The sequence below is a fragment of the Eptesicus fuscus genome, chromosome 12 (genome assembly GCF_027574615.1).
Source record: "Eptesicus fuscus isolate TK198812 chromosome 12, DD_ASM_mEF_20220401, whole genome shotgun sequence".
In the NCBI taxonomy this organism is placed as follows: Eukaryota; Metazoa; Chordata; class Mammalia; order Chiroptera; family Vespertilionidae; genus Eptesicus; species Eptesicus fuscus.
In genome coordinates this window covers 23,848,094-23,866,328 of record NC_072484.1, presented here as the reverse complement: position 1 = coordinate 23,866,328, position 18,235 = coordinate 23,848,094, and the positions used below count along the sequence as shown (strand labels likewise).

At 41.0% G+C, this 18,235-nt stretch overlaps 1 protein-coding gene across 1 annotated transcript in view; it reads left to right on the top strand.

Moving 5' to 3' along the window:
- SNAP25 (synaptosome associated protein 25) overlaps positions 1 to 18,235 on the top strand; it is a 77,845-nt gene that overhangs the window by 37,717 nt on the left and 21,893 nt on the right. The window contains exons 2-3 of the mRNA XM_008141090.3: positions 11,919 to 12,054; positions 13,799 to 13,840. Coding sequence (XP_008139312.1) covers positions 11,983 to 12,054; positions 13,799 to 13,840 — 114 coding nt within the window. The 5' untranslated portion in view covers positions 11,919 to 11,982. The remainder of the gene's footprint in view (positions 1 to 11,918; positions 12,055 to 13,798; positions 13,841 to 18,235) is intronic.

Here is an 18,235-nt window from a genome sequence, read left to right as displayed (position 1 = left end):
ACTCTATTTTCATACAACTTTCTCCCCATGTTGATGGCTTTGTTCCTTGGAGTCTGCTGCATATTGTCCTCTGCTTGTTCGGTAAATCTCAGTAATTACTTAGTAGGTATCTGCAGCATCCAGTAGTTACAGTAGATGACATTTGTAGGTCTCATCTCCCATGACTTTAAAATTAGGTATTTTTTTTTATAAGGAAAACAAGCTTCAGGATGAATTCTCTCCATGCAAGTGTTTATTACAATCCTAGCTGTACAACCTGTTCTACCAACACAACAAAGTTCCAGTTTTCTGTTCCTTCAGGAACTCTGGGAAGCAGCTTGCATAAAAGGCTTATCCAGGGAAGATACAATATTATAGAATTAAAGTGATCTCATAACCAGAGAAGATAAGAGTAGAGTTTCTTAAAGTGTGTTCCCTGAATCACTTGAGATTTTTTTAGAAATGCAAACTATCAGACCCCACCCCAGAATTACTTACTGCAGCCACAAGCTGAGTTTTAACAAGCTCTCCAGGTGAGAATCCGTGGCCAAGAGAATTCCTTAAACCTAACAGAATGAAGAGCCAAATTTAATTCTTAGGCCAATGGCATAGTCCTGGACCAACTACACTGAGTGGCCAGATTATTATGATCTCATATATATATATATTAGAGGCCTGGTGCATGAATTTGTGCATGGGTGGGGTCTGGCCAGCCTGGCCAGGGGCAGGGGACATGGGCGGTTGGCTGGCCTGCCTGCTGGTCAAACTCCTGGTCGAGGAGACAATTTTCATATTAGCCTTTTATTATATAGGATATACACTGAGTGGCCAGATTATTATGATTCAGAGATCATAATAATCTGGCCACTCAGTGTACATACACACACACACACACACACACACACACACACACACTCACACACACACGCGCACACACACAAACCCTAAATGGTTCACCAAATGAATTTAAGAAGATGATAAAGTTTGTTTGTTAAAAGTTATTAGTTGTATATCTATTTTTTGTATATTTTTATTGATTTCAGAGAGGAAGGGAGAGGGAGAGAGAGATAGAAACATCAATGATGAGAGAGAATCATTGATTGGCTGCCTCTGGCACATCCTACTGGTGATCGAGCCTGCAACCTGGGCATGTGCCCTTGGCCGGAATAGAACCCAGGACCCTTCAGTCCACAGGCCGACACTCTATCCACTGAGCCAAACTGGCTAGGGCAGTTGTATATCTATTTTAATGTATTTGAAGGAAACATAACATTTAAAAATCTGATTTTATAGATATTATTACTTAGAATGAGGTCAAGCTTGAAACATGAGTTCATTAAAATCAATTTTTAAATGATTAAGTAAATTAATAATTGGGTGTGCATTTATGCTTGCGTTGTGATGAAGACACAAGAAGCTTGGGTTTTGGATAAACTATTCACAAAGATAACGGGTCCAGCATATAGAGGACCTAGCCTTGGGTGTCTTCATCATGTGTACCTTTCCTAGGAGAATAGAGGTCATGGTTATCAGCACCATTTACCTGTCATGCTGTTTGTTCATCATGTCTCCAGAAGAAAGGCAAAAATAACAAAAATGCCAAAACTCAATTAGTTTTGATGATTGCATGCAAGTGATTTATTAAGGATGTGTTCCCGGGGGGCTAGGGGGGGGCGGGCGGGAGAGAACAGAAAAGGGGAGGGAGAAGTAGGACTGCAAGATGGAGAGGAAGCCAGGCAGTGGTATGACCCCAAGAGGACCTCTGGAGTATCCATTGCACCTCAAAGGTGTGTCTCACTTTAATGCCCCCCCCCAAAAATAAAAAATCTGGGTTCTGTACTCTTGTGCCAGTTAGCTGCCAGCTATGGGTCTACCCTGGAGAGACCCAAGTACTTGCAGCTCTCCATGGATCAGTGAAGCAGCCCTAGGGTGTTCTTACAAAGAGAATCACAGGTGTAAGGAAGTCAGGAGTAGAATATGCAGAAACGGGGATGACCACATGGAGCAGTGAGGAGATCCCAGGGCGCGAGCAGAGCACAACATCATCCACTACTGAACGTATAGCCGCTTCCTTCTCACTGTTGACTTGGTCTGTGGGCTCAGAAAGCATTAGTTTCAATGAAAGTGGGGTCTTTCTGCTTGGTCTTGGATTCTCTCTGTTCATGCACTCCTGTGTGGAATCATTTTATTTAGGGAGCAATGAAACTTGGTTTTCATGTGGCTGAGTGTTAGTCCAACATGATATTGCTCTTCTCCCAGGAACCAAGTTCGGTACCTTGGAATACAAACATTTTCATCAGTTCTCTCCTAGGCAAGATGGAGGAGGAGACCTGAAAGCAAAAGGCTTCTAGCCAGAGCCCCTCCAGCCATCCTGTAGGGGCAGCCAGTCCACTCCAGCTGTGAGCCAGATGTGGCTGCACTAACAGTAGCACACATTAAATATTGGTTAAGTGGGTGAAGCGATTACTGTGGTTTGCTTTGACTATGATCAGGGTAAATGAGCTGAGGTTCGGTTCTGCCCTTCCCTCTCTCCTGGTCAGCAAGTCCTCCTTGCTTCTGCTCCAAGTAAACAATCAGGAACTGTTGCATAATACAAACCTCAGTGCTAAATACCCATTTGGCCACATTTGCAAAACAAAGGCAACACTGGCATTTTTGAAAAGGGAGAATTTAGGCATAATCAGTGTTGGTTGTGGCTGGCTGCCCTGTTGTAATTACAAGATGCCAAAGCTAGCTGCATTGAAATGCCAGGCCACCCTGGACCCAGGTCCCTAAAACACAAAAACCAAGCCAACGCCGCCTGTCAGCTATGCTGTCACCAATCCCAGAATAGCCCAGAGACTCTTTGGGGAAGTCAGACTTCCCTTCTCAGAAGGAATGAGATCAGGACTGTATGCATTTATATATCAAAATGTACAGTCCCATTTAGGAATGGGGTGGGGTGGGGTGTGGTGGTTTAGAAAATAAATAAACCAAGCTTGAAAGGAATTAGGCTCTAATGGTGGTCAGTGCCTCCCCTCAGAGATACTGAAGGTGATGATGACACTGCTGTGAGTTGGTTGGAATGTCTGTCATATGTGATGGTTCTTAAGCCTAATTTTCCTATAAGGAATGCATTCATGGTGTTTTTAACATGAAACATACTATGACATCAATTAATATGTACTATTTAAGATGGTACATACTATGACATCAAATAAAAGAACATGGTGGAGAGAAAAGAAGGTTGCCACCTCAGATCAACATGGCCTCCTAGCCCAGGTGGTATAGCTCAGTGGTGAGCATCGACCAGGGAACCAAGAGGCCACTGGTTTGATTCCCAGTCAGGGCACATGCCCAGGTTGTGGGCTTGATATTCTCTGAGGGTCGTGCAGGAGGCAGCCTGTCGTTGATGTTTCTCTCTCATTGATGTTTCTATCTCTATATCTCTCTCCCTTACTCTCTCTCTAAAAAATCAATAAAAACTTTTTTTTTCAAGATCACTTCCTAAATCCTACAGAACCATATGCTTGCATTTCTTGATGATTTTATCATAGGATTACCAGTTTCCCATTGGATACTTGGAAAGCCCTTCCACCCTACATGATGCTGTGCACAAATCCTCCTATTCTGGGACATAAGAAGGACTTGTGGTCATTGTTAAAAATGCAAATTGCAGCCCCACCTTCATAGATCTCTTTCCATAGGTGGTGTGATGGGGTATCTGCATTTTAACAGGCAACTAAAAAGGTTTAGATGCAAGGACATGCTACTGAGAAGCCCTGCTGTGAGCACTTGTGATTTATCCATAAACCAGATAATGGGCATAAAATGGATATAAGATGGTAAATCAGTCATTCATGAACCATTTAGTCTTCATATTTGAAAGATAATCTTTTGATTCAACCATGAAAGTTATTAAAACCAATAGTTTCCACTATGAAAAGAGGAGGTTGAATGTGATGCACAAGAATGTTCAAATAAAAGAGCAGGAAGCTAAGTCCAGCCCACACTTTAAAGGTCTTACACAACCACAGACACAGCATATTTAAGAAATGGCCATTTTTAACAACAGAAACGTAAACAGAATCTTGCTACCTGTTATCTTCTAAAATTATCCTTTGCTCTGGACCTTAGTTTAGCCTTAAGACATGCACTTTAATTATCCTCATTCTCAGAGGAAGAAGAATTTATCAGCACAATCTCCAATACTCAAAGTCCTCAGTGTTTTCTCCCTTATGAACTCTGATGATCTTAAGCATCAAGTCTTAGACTTCACAAACAACTATTTGGGGAAGTTGGAAAATCTCCAAGATGCTTTTTCTGATAAGCATCTTCCCTTTGTTTTCCAAATGAAAGACTTTGTCTCATGGAAATCAACCAGTGTTGTCCACCCTCCTAGAACAGGACACTGTTGCAAGACATTCAGAGCCATGGCCCATGGAGCTTTCAGTCTGCTTGAGAAGCAAATGCTGCTGCAAGTCTGCAGGTCATGTTGAGTGGGCAGAGTGAACTAATGGCCTGCGGTGCAGTAGCAGACGTATAGGCACAGAGTCAGGCTCCCCAAGGGGTGACACTCAGCCTCTTCCACTGACCAGCTCTGTGACTTTGGTTGGTTATCAAGTCAAGTTGTACTTCATTCTTTTCCTGCTTATTGTGGAGATAATGGGGCTTAGAGCAGCACTTCTCAAACTTCTGATGCTTGTGCAGGAGGTGATCTGATCCAGTAGGTGTGCAGTGGAGCTTGAGCTCCCAGGTGAGGCTGACGCTGCTGGTCTGGTGACCACATTTGGAGTAGCAAAGATTCGGGGTTCTATATAAACCCCCAGTTTTATATAAAGCTCCTTGTTTGGTTCTTATATAGCTAGTTCACAATAAATGACTATTATTGTGCATAAAATTTTAACAACAAAATATATGTGACATAGACTGTTGGAACAAATGCAGCTGATTTTTCTTAGTCGAGAAAGGCTGTTACAAACCTGGGGCGAATTCTTATTATTCAGAATAGAAAATGCACTTGGGGAATCTTCAGGACTTGTCTCAGCAGCTGTTGCTGTGCTTCACTATTCCCTTAAAATAGGCACTTTGGGTCTTATAGTTCCATTAACTTCAAGGAGAGATTTTGTTCAGTGAAAATAAAGCACTAGGCCCATCCTTGATCACATTTCTCATACCACTACAGTCAGGGAAAGAGATAATTAGCTCCTGCCTCCAGACATCAAGTGCTGGCTCCTTCTAGAAGGTGAGGATGAAAACCCAGAGTAATCAGGCCACTGCCCCACTGTTAGATTCTTAGTCATGAGGCAAATGAGAGTTCCCACAGCTTCGATGCATAATACTGGTTTATTGTTGTTTGGGTTTGTTTTATTAAGATGAAAGGATTGGTCTAAGATGTATATCTCTGTCCCTTGAGTTTGGCCAAATTTGTGAACATAACAACGTAGTGAAATGGGATATACAGGTGCAATACTAATCTTTACTATTAATAAAAGGAAATTAAAAATAAAATGCAAAGCTACTTAAAAATAAATAACAAAAGCCATATTATATTTCAAAACTATAGGATAGGGCCACAGTAACACATAGAAGACAATTTATAGAAATACTGTACCCAAAACAAGAAAAATGCAAAATAAATGAATTTTTTCTTAATTTAAGAAGATATAAAAAAAAAAAAAAACCAACACCATAATACATGTTAGGAAGAAAAGAGAAGTAGAAATAAGAAATGGTTTGTTTTATTAGTTAAAAGGTGAAACATAGAGAGAATTACACCTTCCCCAAGACTTCTTGCTATGGATCTTGGAATAAAGGCCAATGTTCCCAACAAAATAGCCATTTATGCCTCTGTACACCTGGCATATCAAAAACACACACTTCTTGTAGCCACTCCCACCTCTTCTTCCTAGGTCTTAACCTCGTATTTGAGTTCAGACTCTGCACTGAGAAAGCCTAAAGTATGTAAATAAGTAAGCCCCTTGATGATGGAGAAAGGGTTGTCTCTGGAATCCATCTGCCCTGTGTTCATTGTGGTTCTCAAATGGATTTGGATGCAACATTAGAGAAAGCAGAGCTTTACAAATTGCGCTTGACATCAAGGAGTAACTGAAGCCTGCTCACTTTGTACCACATACCTCAACAGTGACGGACCCTCAGATGCTTCTGTGTCTAATGCACAGTCCAGTGCTGTGTCTGGGGCTCAGAACCTTGGTCTGCAGCTGGTCATGGAAATTAGGGATCTTTGTGAGGCCTGTGTGGGCACCCCAGAACCTTGCCTTTGATAACATGGATTAGATTTGGTTTGCAGTCCTAAAGTAGAAATGGTCAAGCAAAGGCAAATTTATTTTTATATTTTACCCCATGCATCATTTCTTGTTTTACAATATGGTTCAGGAAACACAAGCTCCATCATGGAAAGCCCCATGAAAAGGGAATTTTACAGTCAAATCCAGACAGAGAAAAAAAAAATACTACCCATTGTGTCTGTCTACAGGAAATACTCGATGCTTTTATGGATATGAAAGACTGACAAGGAATGCTTTAAGGATTTCTGTTTAAATTTATTTAGCCCAGGGATCAGTAAGCATTTTCTGTATAGAACCAGAGAGTAAATGTTTCAGCTTGAAGGGTTATGTTGGTCTCTTGCAACCACTCAACTCTGCCATTGTAGCCTGAAAGGGGCCATTGACAAGTTAGATGGCTACTAGACTTCTCATAAATTATATAAATGTCTGATTACTATGTTGTACACTAGAAATTAATATAACACTGTATGTCAACTGTAATTTAAAAAAATAAAAATAAATCAATTGACCAAAAATAACAGGAGCCATTGACAATAGGGAAGCCAATAACCATGGGTGTGCTCCAATGGACCCTGAAACTGGAATTTGATATAATTTTCACGTGTACAAAGTATTCTTCTTCTTTGAGTCTTTTTAACCCAAAAACAGGCAGTGAGCTGGATTTTGATGTGGTTCCCTGAAGCACCCCTAGTAGAGCCCACTCTATCTGACCACAGAACCTTCCCCCACCTCACCTGATGACACATTGACATTCCAGGAGATAGGGGGTCCTATAGGTGGGAGCCACTCAACGTGCGGTTTGTGGACCAGCAGCATCAGCATCATCTAGGCGCTTGTTAGAAATGCAGAATCTCATCCCTTATCAGAGCACTGACTCAAAGTCTTTGGGAGTGGGACCCAGCAATCTATTCCCACAAGGTTTCCAAGGACTCTGATGCCTCTTGAAGTTTTAGAAGCACTGCCCTAAACCACACAAGGAAAACTGCTGATGTGGGAACACTAAATGCCACTGGGGGGTGTCAGAACAGTTCATTCAGCCATTCATTCAATAAGCCAATTAGCATAAATTGAACATCTACTAGGGGCCAGACCCCTGAACAATGGTGATTTGAAATAATTAATAGAATACTGTTGGTCCCTTAATGGATGGGAAATTGTCTTACATCAGGGCCCCAGGGGATAGTTTTGAGTGGCTCTGCTTCTTATTTCCTCGTTTACTCAGCAGGCTTTGCTGGCTGGGGCCACACTCCCAGCTTGGGCAACACACAGGAAGGAGGTTTAATGCACTTTATATGAGTCAAGTGTTCCACATCGCCTAGATAATAAATGCCATTTCGCTATTAAGATCCTTTCAGCCACTGAAATTACCATTCAGTACTGTCTCTGAGAATGTTAATATGCTTGGATTTTGGTTTTGTGGGACAAGTTATCCAACACTAGCAATAAACATCCCAACAGAGGGTCCAGGTGTGTGCTCCATGCCTGCTGTCCCTCATTCTTAGTAGGAGAGGGGATGTTGCTTTTCTAGCTTTGAAATGCTGTGAATTTGAGATCTGCCAGACTCATCAGCCTTCCTCCCAAATCTCAGACATACCCCCACACTTTAGAGCAGGACAAAGGTGTGGGAGCTTCTGGGGGAACCATGAAAATTGTGAAAACAAGGGTATTTGCCACGTGGCTTCTCTGCCATCTCCCCAACTGCCCATCAGCCAGCTCCTCACAGGGTGCCATTAGCTTGAAGCCAAGGGGCCCAATAGCTGTTCTTCAGATCTGAGAAGAGCAACTCTGAGAGGAGATTGCCAAGGAAAGACATGAAACCAGAGAGAAGGAGAGAGGGTGCATCCATCAGCAAATAGACCTGGAGGGTGGGAAATGCAACAGTATTACAGGTCTGAAAGCACACAGACTTCTGCCTTCTAATAACCTGACCTATTTATTGAAGGAAGAAGTTCCACCAAGGAACTATCAGCAAAATGCAAAGCTGGAGAACAGGGCGAGAAGACACTCTTGTTTGTCGCCAGGTGCTAATCCCAGGAGAAGGGACTGGAGGCTCAGGCACTCTGCTGGTTTCCCTGGTTTCAGGCTTCCATGGGTATTCAGCATGCTTCCTGCCCAGCCATTAGTAAAGGAAAGCTAATTAATAAATAATGGATTTGTTCCACTCTAAGCTAAGAATGCAGGCTTGTCCAGAATGAGCAAGGCTTTATAATTATTAAACCCCCACATCCTTACAAACAAGGTAAATCAGAACTTTCTATAATATATTCCCCTCAACAAGCCTGTGAGAATGGTATTATTTGCCTTGTTGAAGCTCAGACACGGTGATAGATTTGCCCAGAGTCACCCAGCAACTGAGTACCAGAGCCCACAGCACCAAGTAGGTCTTTCTGACATGCAGGGCCCTTATCCACTCCACTAAGTTCCAACCCACAGTCTACTCATTGTTTCCATGATCCACCGTTTCTTTCTGGAGGGTAGACCCCAGTCACTCAGGAGAACATCGGAATTGTGCGTCTGCTCATCTCAAGGTTAAAGAATGACTTGATGTAAATTCCTTCCAGTTTCTTTTTCCTAGATCCTTAATTTCTAAAATGGAGACCCGTATTTAAGCAAAACACAAAGCACTTAAAGCTCTACATCACATCATAAGTACATAATCTGGTGGCCAGAATAGGTGTGCAAAATTAGCAGGCTCATGGTATGATGCTCAGTCGATGTTTTAAATGACTGCCCATAAAACTAACCTAACATAGACTTATTCCCCCTTTTTTTAATACCACTAGTAGAATGCAACCCTCATACTTTCTTCTTCTTCTTCTTCTTCTTCTTCTTCTTCTTCTTCTTCTTCTTCTTCTATGATTTTTATATCTAATGCTCTGCCCAAGAATCACTGGATACAAAAGAATGTGAAATCTATTATTTCCAAAGAAGTTTTACTTTAGGATCCATACTACCTAGGAACTCTGAATAGTCTGAGTTACTTCACAAGAGTGATAAATGTGAAACATTCTAATAATATGTTCTTAGGTAAAATCCCAGAGAAATTCAACCTCAGCTGTCAGGAAAGCACTGGAGCAGTGGGCCTGGGAGACGGGTTCATAGAACCCCCTCCCCAAGCTCACATCGAGGGCCTTTCTCTGTGAACTTTGGCTACCTTGCCTTCCAATGAGGATGTTCCTGATTTTTTTTGATGAAGAGTTTTCATTTTATTTTTGTAAAAAGTGCTTCTCATATAAATCATAATAGCAATAATAAAAATAATAATGATAAACATGGTATTGCCCCAAAGCTCTAAATCTAATTTCCTCTCACAGCTTCAGTTTTCAATGGAAGGACAAACATAAGTGTGTTTTTTGGTTAGGAAATCCTACTTCTGGGCAATGCCTCTATTCCATTTTAAGTTTCTCTGGGCCTTTGTTAGTTAGTGGAATACCAGCTGCTATAACAAAACAAAACCCTCACATTTGAGCAGTGTAGCACAACGGAAGTGCCTTGTCACCTCATAGGAAGGTCCAGGTCTTCTTGGTCAACTATCAAGTTTCCTGCAGGTATGGATTGTAGGACCCAAGTTACTGCTGAGTCATGGCCTGGCCATCCTCCAGGGCCCTATTTTTTCTGGCAAAAGTGGAAAGCAAGAGTGTAGATGGGATGGCTGCTTCTGATTGCTTTAGTCTGGCAGGTACACACAGTATTTTGACTACAACTCATAAACCATCTCAAGCCACATGGCACCACTTCCTTATATTGGGGACTAGAAATGCAATTTCCAACTGGGCAGCCATTTTCCAAAGACTATGATCTACCATGGAGGAAGAAGGGTAAATTCTGGTACATGTTGGCCATCTCAGCCACAAGACAGGAGCCCATGCCTTCTACAATTGTGCTACTCACAGAGACGTTTTTATCATACCAAGTAGTTATCTTCTTGAACCCTTCTGTCTTATGACCATTCCTGAGGCATGACTTCCTGAGGGAGGCCTGCTGTGACCCATGGGTACCCATGGAATGTCCCCAAATATAATTAGCTTCACACTAAATAATCTAACTTCTGTATTTCACTCCCATCTTCCCAATTAGACTATAGTTCTGTGACAGCAGTGAAATGCCTGTCTCATTCACCACCATATTTTTAGTGCCTAACACTGACCTGGCTGGCATATTATAGACACACAATATATATTTGAGAAGGAAGGAAGTGCAGAAGAAAGGATGGAAGGTTAAGGAAAGTAGGAATGGAGGGAGGTAGCCTGGTTGGCTCTGGAGGTAGCTCAGTCAGGCTACCTGTAATTTGTACCATAGAGAATTTCAAGAGAGTGACTAATAAATGGGCTGGTCACATTTCAGGGCCAAAAAGCCATCCCTCTTTGGAAAAAAATAGTTGCACATATCCATATAATCCCTCTGGGAAATCTCTGACAAAAATTGAAGAAGACTAAAGATTTTCTGTCTTTTGCTTCTAAATGCCTCTACATACAATGGAATACTACTCAGCAACAAAAAAGAATGAACTGTTAATACATGCTACAACATGAATGAATCTCAAAATAATTATGCTAAGTGAAAGAAATGAGACAAAAATAGTGCATACTGTATTACTCCATTTATATAAAATTTTAGGAAATGCAAACTAACTTTTAGTGACAGAAGCATATACGTAGTTATTTCAGCCTGGGATAAGGTAGTTGGTGGTGATAGATATGTTCATTTTCTTAATTGTAGTAATGATTCACACACACACACAAATATATATACTAGAGGTCCAGTGCATGAAAATTTATGCACGGTGTGTGTGTGTGGGGGGGGGGGGGCGCATCCCTCAGCCCGGCCTGCCCCTTCTCACAGTCTGAGAGCACCCCCATCACACCTCTGCTGTTGCCACTGCCAGCAGCGCAAGCCTTGGCTGGCCCTGGTTACCTGAGCCTTGGGCAGCCCTGGGCGACTGGGCAGCTGCCATCTGAGGCTTATTTGTGCCTTGGGCTGGCCTTGGGCAGCTGGGGGGCTGAGGGAACTGGGGGACTCTAGAGGCAGACACACGGAGCAGCCGGACCCAACTGGGGGCAGGCCTGGCAGTGCAGCATTCCTCTTGCCCCAGCGGGGCTGAGGGGACTGGGCACTGCCATCTTTAAGGGCGTGGCAGTCAATTAGCATATTTCCTCCTTATAGGCTGTGAGTGCTACCATCTTTGTGAGGGCATGATGGTTAATTAGCATATTCCCTCTTTATTAGATAGGATATACATACATATGTGTATATGTCAAAACTTCTCAAATTATACACTTGAAATATGTGGAATTTATTGTATGCCAAATAAACTTCAATAAAACTGTTAAAAATAAAAATAAATAGATGTGAGGTTAAAAGTATACTAACCCAGAACCACTTCCCTCCATCCCATCATTCCTAACTCTTGGGCGGTCTGTGTCTCAAAATATACTTGTAAGTAGACAGGTATCTACCTCCATGGTAAAGCTGGCAAGTATTCATTCATGGCTTCTTTTGGAAAAACAGCATAATTCTCTTGACCCCTGTTTGAATATGGCTTCCAGCTCAGAGGATGACTGAGTCAAGGAGACAGAGTGTGGGCCATTTATATCTTCTATTTGTGCACATACATATATAAGCTCTCACATGTTGAAATCTGCTTTTTCCCAGGTTGGGTGGCCAAACCCATCACTGACACCCCGTCCCAGGCGCCCAGCCACCCCTCACCACTACCATGGCCGAAGACGCTGACATGCGCAATGAGCTGGAGGAGATGCAGCGAAGGGCCGACCAGCTGGCTGATGAGGTGAGGGATGGAGAATGAGAAGGGAGTTAAAGAGAGGAACGGGGTAGTTTGTCTTATTCGGGTTCAGGTGGGAAAGGGGTTCATTCTAATATCTCAATTAAAATAAACACACACACACCACTAGTCTGCTGGAGCAGGCTCAATTCTGAGAGCTGATTGGTACATTTTCTGGAACTTTGCAAGCTGGTATTAAAGTTGAATTGTATAAATTGACAACTAAATAAATTATATTAAAATCAGAGGTAATACTCAAAACTCATCACTTCTTAATCATTTTACTATTTTTACTACTATCTATGCTTTCAAAGTTCTTGACATGTTTGGGGTCTGTACATGTTTGAGGTGCATTACTACAAATCTTTGCCAAGTTCACCATCAGCGACACCATGATGTACTTAGAAATCAGACAGGTGAGAGTATTTTTACTGTGGGAATCTGCAAACACTACAAATCAGAGGTGGATTTATTGTTTTGTTGATTATCTAGATTTAAGAGAGGGGAGAAAATCTTAATAATGCAGATTAAACTTAAAAGTGTGCACATGTGCAACTATTACACTATGAATAGCACAAAAGATTGAAAAAAACTTCTAGTATTTAAACGCTATGATTCTCTTCAGCAAAGAAGTCTCTTGCATCATTGATAAATGAGTAAAGTTCCAAGGTATGTCTTTATTGCTTCACTTTCCTCTTACTCATTAACATAAATGAAAATATCAACCAGCGTTCATGCCAGAACCAACTTGCTCTACCTGTACTTAGTTATGGGCACAGAGCTTAGCACAAATCCACAAAAGCTTTCTGTAGAATCAATTGGTTATATGGAATTTATAATAAAGGGTATTGTGTATTTTATTATTATTTATAAATTTTGTGCTATTCATCCTTTATAAACTTAAATCACATATATTCTTTTTTTTTTTCTGGAAAGCCAGATGTGAAACATTTGCTAGCATGCACTGCTTACAGCCATTCTATTTTGAATAGCAGGCTACTCACAGCTCTTCCAGGGAAGTTAACATTCTTCATTTCTGCAGAATCTTGTCCAAAATAAGTTTGTCACTTAAAAGCACAGCTTTGAGAAATCACACTGGCTGTTAGATTCTAGTAGTCTGAAAGGAACTGAGAAAAAAGTGATGACACTGCCTGAGGGACCAGACTTCCCATCTCATTTTTTCTTATCTGAGGATGAAGATAATTATTATAGCTGCCTCCTATGGGCTGGTTATTTCAAACATGCTTGATTTTTTTCACCCTAAGGCAACAGTTTAATTTGTATTGATAAGAACTTCCAATTGTGTTCCTAGGGGTTTTATAAAAAATAAAAAGTAAAACACCTCAATGTTAGATTCATCTCAATCCATGAAAAATTATATTTGTGCTTAAAATTCAATATTCCCATTCCAGGGTGGTCAAGTTAGTCCTCTGAGTATTTGAGATCACTTTTCATGCAGCCTGCACGTGAAAAATTATATTTTCCAGATTACTTTGTCTGATATCAAGATCAGCTTCATATGGTTTTGATTGTATGAAGATCAGCTGCACTGTAATTGCTTTAGGGAATCTTATGTAGAAAGCCTGATAGGAAAGGGGTTGAAAATGGGAAGACCTTTTGTGTTTCAGTTACAAATATAAAAGAATATGTAATAGTAACCCTTTGTGTTTCTCAAGGGAAGAATGTAATTCTGATTTTCCAAGACCTCTGGATCCTGCACTTATTATATTTATTTATTTTTTTGTCTTAGTCACTCGAAAGCACCCGTCGTATGCTGCAACTGGTTGAAGAGGTAAGGAGTGACCATATTGTATGATAAACTGATCCCACCGGCTAACATATTCTTTCCCTGACCCTCCTGCCTTTCCCTGGGCTGATTGATTCTGGTGTTCATGGGGCCTACCAGGAAGCCATATAGTGAGGGGATGCTATATTGTAGTTGCCAGGTAGTCATCAAAGTACCACCTCCCAGCCCAGACAACGTTTACAATCTGAGAAGCAGAGATGGACAGTATTTTCGAGTAAATGCTCCCAATTAAAACAAATCAGAGTGACTTTTAATATACAAAGGAATGACCTACATCAAAAACTATTTGTAATGATTTTGATGCCTTTAAGTTGCATCTAATCTTGACATCCTCTTCTGTCTTCAGCCACATGTGAGACTTTTAAAAATATGTGCCCCTTTACATATAACATTTTCAGAAACTTTTATGTTTGGACTCAGGCACTAAAATGCATGATATAAGAGGGGGAAAATAAAATAAAATTCATGAAATAAAAGGATAATTCTTTAATAAGAGGGAAATATTAAGACCAGTAAGGTAAATAGAGAAGCTCTTTTATATTCCTGACTCTGGATTAAACATCCATTTGGGAGGCATGGTTAATGAATTCCCAAAAACTATTTTTAAATGGGTAAAATAGGTCAGATAGCAATTATGGAATCAAAAGGCCATTTGCAATAAAACTCACTGATTCCAATTTGGGAGAGCAGCAGTCAACCAGGAAGAATAAAAGGATTAATTGAACATGTCCTTTGGGAGAGATGAAATGGAAAAAGAATAGGTTGGGTTATATTTATTTAAATAAATAAAATAAGCCTAATAGTTTTTATTCAGTAAGATGCTGCTTTAGCTATAGTTTGAAACTGATAATCAATGTGTAAATTCATGTGTGGTTATCATTTTTAGAGATCTTGGAGGTTCTGTAGCAGAATAATTAAATGAGCCAACTCTCCTGATGCCACTGTAAATTGCTTATCCAATGACATGAAAGGGGGGAAAAAAAGATAAATTTTCCCAGGCTAACAGGAAGGGTAACTGCCTTTCATCCCAAAGGAGCCAACATCTTCCCTTATTTCTTCAGCTTTAGCTAGGAATGAAATATAATGGTTAGATGTGAATTGCCACAGGAGGAGCAGGGAGAGGTGATAACTAGGAGCTCCTTGGGAAGGGCAGGGAGGTGGATTTAATAAAGTCTGTTATCACCAAAAAATGACAAATAGAGCCTGCAATGTAGCACAAATTGGCACCCACAGGGAGGCAGGCCCTTAAGGGGTCCTCATCAGCATAGGAAAGCAGCCTTTGCTCTCTAAACGAAGAGAAATTGTTGTTCGCTCTATCCTGGGAACACCATTCATGCAGAAATACTTAAGACCAAGGAGGAGGCAGATAACCTACATCCAGGAGTGCTGGAGAGGCTTTCAGAGTAGACTGATTGTTCCTCAATCTGAGAGCAAGCAAAAGGACAAACCTTAGTAAGGTTTTCTGTGTGACCTCTGACATTGACCAGGAGGGAGCCCAGAGGTCTGCTGACATAATTATCCTGATACGTCTTTATCACCTTCAACCACAGCCTCTAAGCTCATTTTTTAAAGTTTTACTTACATGCGTTCACAATGACGTCAATCTCTAAAGTAGCAGAACTACCTCCAATTTGCTTACCTGTGCAATGTCAAGACACTTCCCAAAACATGAAACGTGCGGGAGCAAATGCATCAAAATGCACCACTTTGAACCGGCCCCTCACCCAGCAGAGTGTTTGGGCCACAGACACCTTGTTTGTGTCTTAAATCACAGACAGTATCCACTGGTTTTCAAAAAGGAGTGTCTGCTCCGATTTATTCTGGGGGAAAGGGATCTTAAAAGCTCAATTGGTTGATGTAAGATTCTCAGATCATACCTCTTTGTTTTCCCTAAAGTGTTTCGTGATCAGGCATGAAGTTATTCTTTAGAACAAGGAGCAAAACTGATGGAAGCTCTCTCCCTCCTCTAATGAACGAGAGGAGGCTCTTAGCCTTTCCATCCTTGGAAAATGATGAGCAAGCCATGATTAGAGTAGGCTGGCTTGTTCTTACTTCCTCCTGGGTTATTGTATATGTATGGTCAAACACCTCTTATGTCTAGGGCATTGGCTATTCAGATGATTTTCTGCTTTTCAATCAAAAAGGAAATTGTCTTTAAAGAGAATCAGCATTAAATATTCATCAAGGGCAGAAATGATTTGGAAAACCTGAGCATTAAAATACCAGGATCTTGCCCACGATCCCAAAATGCATCAGTGCTATCTCATTTGAATTGAGCAGGATTCCTATTGAGATTCAGTCTCAAAGACAGGAAAGGTTACTAAGCTCATGACGTCTCCCTAAGGCAAACAATATCACTTGCTGTGGAATGTCCGACCTACAGACGGTAGGATGTAACAGAGTTGTGTGGTAGCGGCTTGATTTTTAGTAGAAGCCACAAGCCACATTAGCATTAAGGATGATGTAAAGTTACACAGAGATCAGTGGGGAAAGTTCAGAAGAGCTGAATGCCACACACAAGTAAAAAGGTTAGAAATGATAGAGCACTTGGTTCCCTCCGGGAGGTACTGTCTCTTTTGATGGATACATTTCAGCAAATATGTATGGAATGTCTATCCCTGGGGTTGAGTGAGAAGATAAAAATTTAGATCATGCAGGAAAACAGCTATACCAAGAGCTCTCCAAATTCAAGGTCATACCTGCCTTAAGAGCATAGAGAGGCAACAATTACTTCTAGTAGGAGAGTCATGAATGTATCCTAAAGGAGGGAATATTTGGATTCAGACAAAAATATTAACTCTGCTAACACTAAAAGCAGTCTACACATGAATACCTTGGGCTATGAAAACTCAGCCTGGGAAAAGCCACACTGCTTTAAGGCAGGCTGGTTCAAAAGCCTGGAGTGGTGCCTCAGGGCTTCCAACATTTCAGGACTGTTTTAGCATTTTTTTTTTTAATGCCAATTTATATTTTGAGTCACTTTGGGCACAAGAAGAGAATAAGCATTCCAAAGCGATGGCTGTGTTAGGGCATACTTTCTGCTAAGGTGGAAAATTCAGGCTGGGCAGCTGTGCCCAGTCAGGCAGATGTGGGTCTTCGGGAATTCTGGCAGTTAGAGTGCCTGGCCTCTGTTAGTTTCAGCTCACATGTATTGGATTTGGGGGAAAGCATCTCAGAGTGGCAAAGGGAAAACTTTTAAATGTTCCACAAACATGATTTTAGTTCATCTGCAAAAAAAAAAAAAAAAAAGGAAAAAAATAGAAGGGGGAAAGAAATGAAAAAAAAAAAAAATCCCTCACATCTCAAACTGCCCTGCTTTTGACAATTACCCCAGCAACTTCAAATAGAAACCAAGAATTGAGCTAAGACAAAAATAGAATCACCTCCTCTCATTCTTAGCTATTAATACATAATAATCTCTAAGGAAGAGGAGAAAATAATATTCTGCCTCCCCTGAGATAATGCCCCCAGGCCTGCCCTTCTCTCTTGCAAAGAACAATCCAGTCATTTTGATAAAAGCTGTCAGCAAAACAGTGAAACCAAATATACACGCTAATATTTATTGAGAACCTACTATGTGCCAGGTACTGTGCTGAAAGCTGTCATCATTAAGCATTATTATCTCACTCAATCCTTGTAGCCACTTTTCACGACTACAGTTGACCCTTGAACAATGCCGGGGTTAGAGGCACCCACCTCCTGTGCTATCAAAAATCTGAGTATAATGACAGCATGTTGATTTCCATTTTACCAAGGAAGAAATGGAAGTACACACTGCTTAAGTAATTTGCATGAGACACAAGTGCAAATGGCAGAGATGAAATTAAAGTTCAGGTCTACCTGATTCCAGAGTGAGCGTGAAATATTATGCACAGCACCTAACTTCCTGTTCACATACTATATTTACTTTTTTTCTTTGAGAATCACACACACACACACACACACACACACACACACACACACACACGGATCTAAGAAAACAAAAATAAAAGCAACTCATTCTAAACTGATTGAGAGTCTTTATAAATGAAGTCTTTTATCTTAATGTATTCCTTTTTGAACCATAGTCTCCCATGGAGTTGAATTTGTAGAAGCCTTTTACAATCCATAGCTCATTTTATCCTCCTAAGTACTCTGGGAAGTGAAGGAGCTATTGCTAGTACCATCAGAAGATGGGAAAGCTGAGAAACAGAATAGGTGACTCTAGAAACAAAATTTCAAAGATCGGTCTAGATTCAGAGTTACTGACTCCCAGATCCCCGCTCCTCCCACCTGACCAGATTGTCTCTCACTATGAAGCACAATTGAGAAGCCATTCATTTGTCTACCTACCTCTTATCCTTAGTGCCTGGAGCAGAATGGAGGCTCAATAAACACTGA